Raw genomic sequence first — 2,436 nt, 5'->3', positions numbered from 1 at the left:
CCCCAGCCATGTGTATCTACAGCTGCCTGTTCATGCGCTTCGCTTGGATGGTGCAGCCCCGCAACTACCTCCTACTGGCCTGCCACGCCAGCAACGAGGTGGTGCAGCAGACGCAGATGTACCGGTGGTATCGCTACCATAACTCGCCAGAGGGGAAAGCTGCTGCGGCCGCGGCGAAGAGCGCGTGACGGCGCGCCCGCGAGAGAGCTCAGCGGGCCGCCCTGTGGACGCGGCGCACCGGCGCAGCTGCGCGGCTGGGGTCGCGGCGGCACAGGGCTTGTATTGTGGCAGTTTCCCAGTTGCTTTTCCGGTTGGGCTTCAGGGGCTCTTTGGATGTGATCGCGTCTGCTGAGGCGCATCCGCCGCAGTAACCACGTCTCCAGAACATGCAGGCCCGTTAATCGTGCCTGGCGGTGGCGGTGTGCACGTGGCGCGCCGGGCCCGCGCGGCGCTCTCGGGGGGCGGCTGGCTATAAGTGAATGATCGCGTGTGGTATCCGAAGCAAGGTGGGGAGCGGATGGACGGCGTCCGGAGAGAAAAGTACAGTGGCTGGCAAGCGCATGCAGCCTCCGGAGGAGCAACTGGGCCGCCCTGATTGCTCGTTGGCAGCCAAGGCGCTGCGAGTGCACCGACGGCAGGGCGCGCCGCGACGCGGCTGGCTGGCAGCCCTTTGCCCCACGGCGAGGCGGCAGCCTTGGGCCCGCCGGCGGTTGCTTTGCCTTGGAAAGGCTGTGCGGCAGGGGCGACACACGCAGAGCATGGCTCGACAGGCTTCTGGAATGCTTGGCGCCCAAAAAAACCCGCGGACGCCCCTCTGCGGTATGCCGCGCACAAGCAAACGCCGCTCGCGTTTGGGAGGGCCCGCTCGCAGCAGTGCTGTGCGGCTGGCGCGGCGCCTTTGACTCGGCCGTGGTGACAGCGCCGCTGGGTTGCTTGCAAGCGGGCGACAGAGCGAAGCATCCCGCGGGGACCATCTTGATTGAGGAGGGCACACACACGGCCGCAGCGAGGTCCTCAGGGAGCGGCCTGCTTGCGTCCTCGTCGAGACCTGCAAAGAATGCAGCACGCATTCTTGTCCGGTCACAAGAGGCGTTGCTCTGAAGGCGGGCGCGCCGTGCGTGATGCGGCGCGCAGGCTGACCGTCGGCCGCGTGGCCCCTGTGGCCGGGAATCCCCGCTAGATCGCTAGCTCAGCATCAAATGGACCTTCTTCTGCGCTCTCCGCCGGCCTGCGAACGCGCGGTGGCCGCCAAAAGTGGAGGGGCTCCCTTGGTGCGTCCTCTGACTCGCCGGCAACGTCACCGGACACCGGCGGAGGGCGCCGGCCAGGCGTGCCACCAGCACTGCGGGCGTCACGCGCGTTCTTTGTTCCGTAGGCTCGCTGTTGGCCGTAGGCCGTGATGCTGCGCGCCTGGGGCCCGACGGTAGCTCACTAGATCGCCCCTCTGTCGCGGTCAGACCCCTAGCAGACGTCGCGACGTGCAACAGAGACCATGGGGACGTCGCCCAGCGAAAGCCACAAGGAGGGCAGGACGGGTAGGCTTTCCCGGAGGGCTACGAGTGCCTGGGTCAGCCCGCGGCCCGGCGCGTTTTTTGGGTGGTCGCTGTGCAAAGCTTTCTTTTGAGCGAGCCTGTTCAGAGGCTCTTGAGGTCCCAGCGCGCGCCTCCCGAGATCTTGGCACTGGCCGCTCCTCCTCGCAGACGGGGCCGAGAGTGACGGTCCCGACGCGTCCGACACCTCCAAGCTCGCCGATCAGGGCTCGGCTGCCGCCAACGCCCGGGCGCCGCCCACGCTGGAGCAGCAGCTGGCTCAGCGCGAGGCGCAGGTGGCCGTGCTGGAGCGCAAGCTGCACCACCTGCGCTCCTGGATGGGCAGCATCAACGCACAAATGGCGGCCACCAACCCCCAGCTCGTGAAGAATGCGCGGCGGCTGTACGTGGGCGGCGTGCCGCCCGGCACGACCGAGGTGCGGGGCGCGGCGCGGACAAAGGCGGGGCGCCTGCGGTCGGTTGGCAACCGAACGGCCGCCCACCTTTTGATGCAGGGGGCCGGACAGGCAGGCGCAGCGGGGACCCTGGCCAGGGCAGCAACGGCGCGACAGCGACCCAGCACCCGCCGCCGCCACTGCCATACGGCCCCGCCTCCCGCGACCGGCACGCCCGGTCAACTCGGCCCCTGATCCGGTCAACTCTACCGCCGACCCATCCGCGGCGGCGACGGCGGCCGGTGCAGCCGCACCTCTAACCCACCCAATCCAATGCCGACCCCACCTCATTGTTTTCGTTGTCAAAATCATCAGGAGGAGCTCTATCAGTTCTTCACCGGCCTCATGGCGGGCGCGTCCGCGGCGGCCGGGCCGGGCCCCGCGATAGGCAGCTGCAAGATCACCCCCGACAAGGCGAGCCTCCCCGCGCCCCGCCGGCCGCCCACCCCCAA

The 2,436-nt window shown here is 68.8% G+C and overlaps 1 protein-coding gene across 1 annotated transcript; it reads left to right on the top strand.

Annotated features, from left to right (window-relative positions):
* Nucleotides 1-1,492: 1,492 nt before the first annotated feature.
* On the top strand, nucleotides 1,493-2,244 carry MNEG_15783 (hypothetical protein; the record flags this gene model as incomplete). The annotated part of the gene is made up of 3 exons (XM_014035746.1): nucleotides 1,493-1,535; nucleotides 1,701-1,966; nucleotides 2,233-2,244. 3 exons carry the CDS (start codon nucleotides 1,493-1,495, stop codon nucleotides 2,242-2,244), a joined length of 321 nt encoding a protein of 106 aa, XP_013891200.1.
* Between the last annotated feature and the right edge of the window lie 192 nt (nucleotides 2,245-2,436).

The sequence above is a fragment of the Monoraphidium neglectum genome (genome assembly GCF_000611645.1).
Source record: "Monoraphidium neglectum strain SAG 48.87 unplaced genomic scaffold scaffold05668, whole genome shotgun sequence".
Lineage (NCBI taxonomy): Eukaryota > Viridiplantae > Chlorophyta > Chlorophyceae > Sphaeropleales > Selenastraceae > Monoraphidium > Monoraphidium neglectum.
The sequence above is the reverse complement of the archived record's forward strand: the minus strand, read 5'-3'. Positions and strand labels throughout refer to the sequence as shown.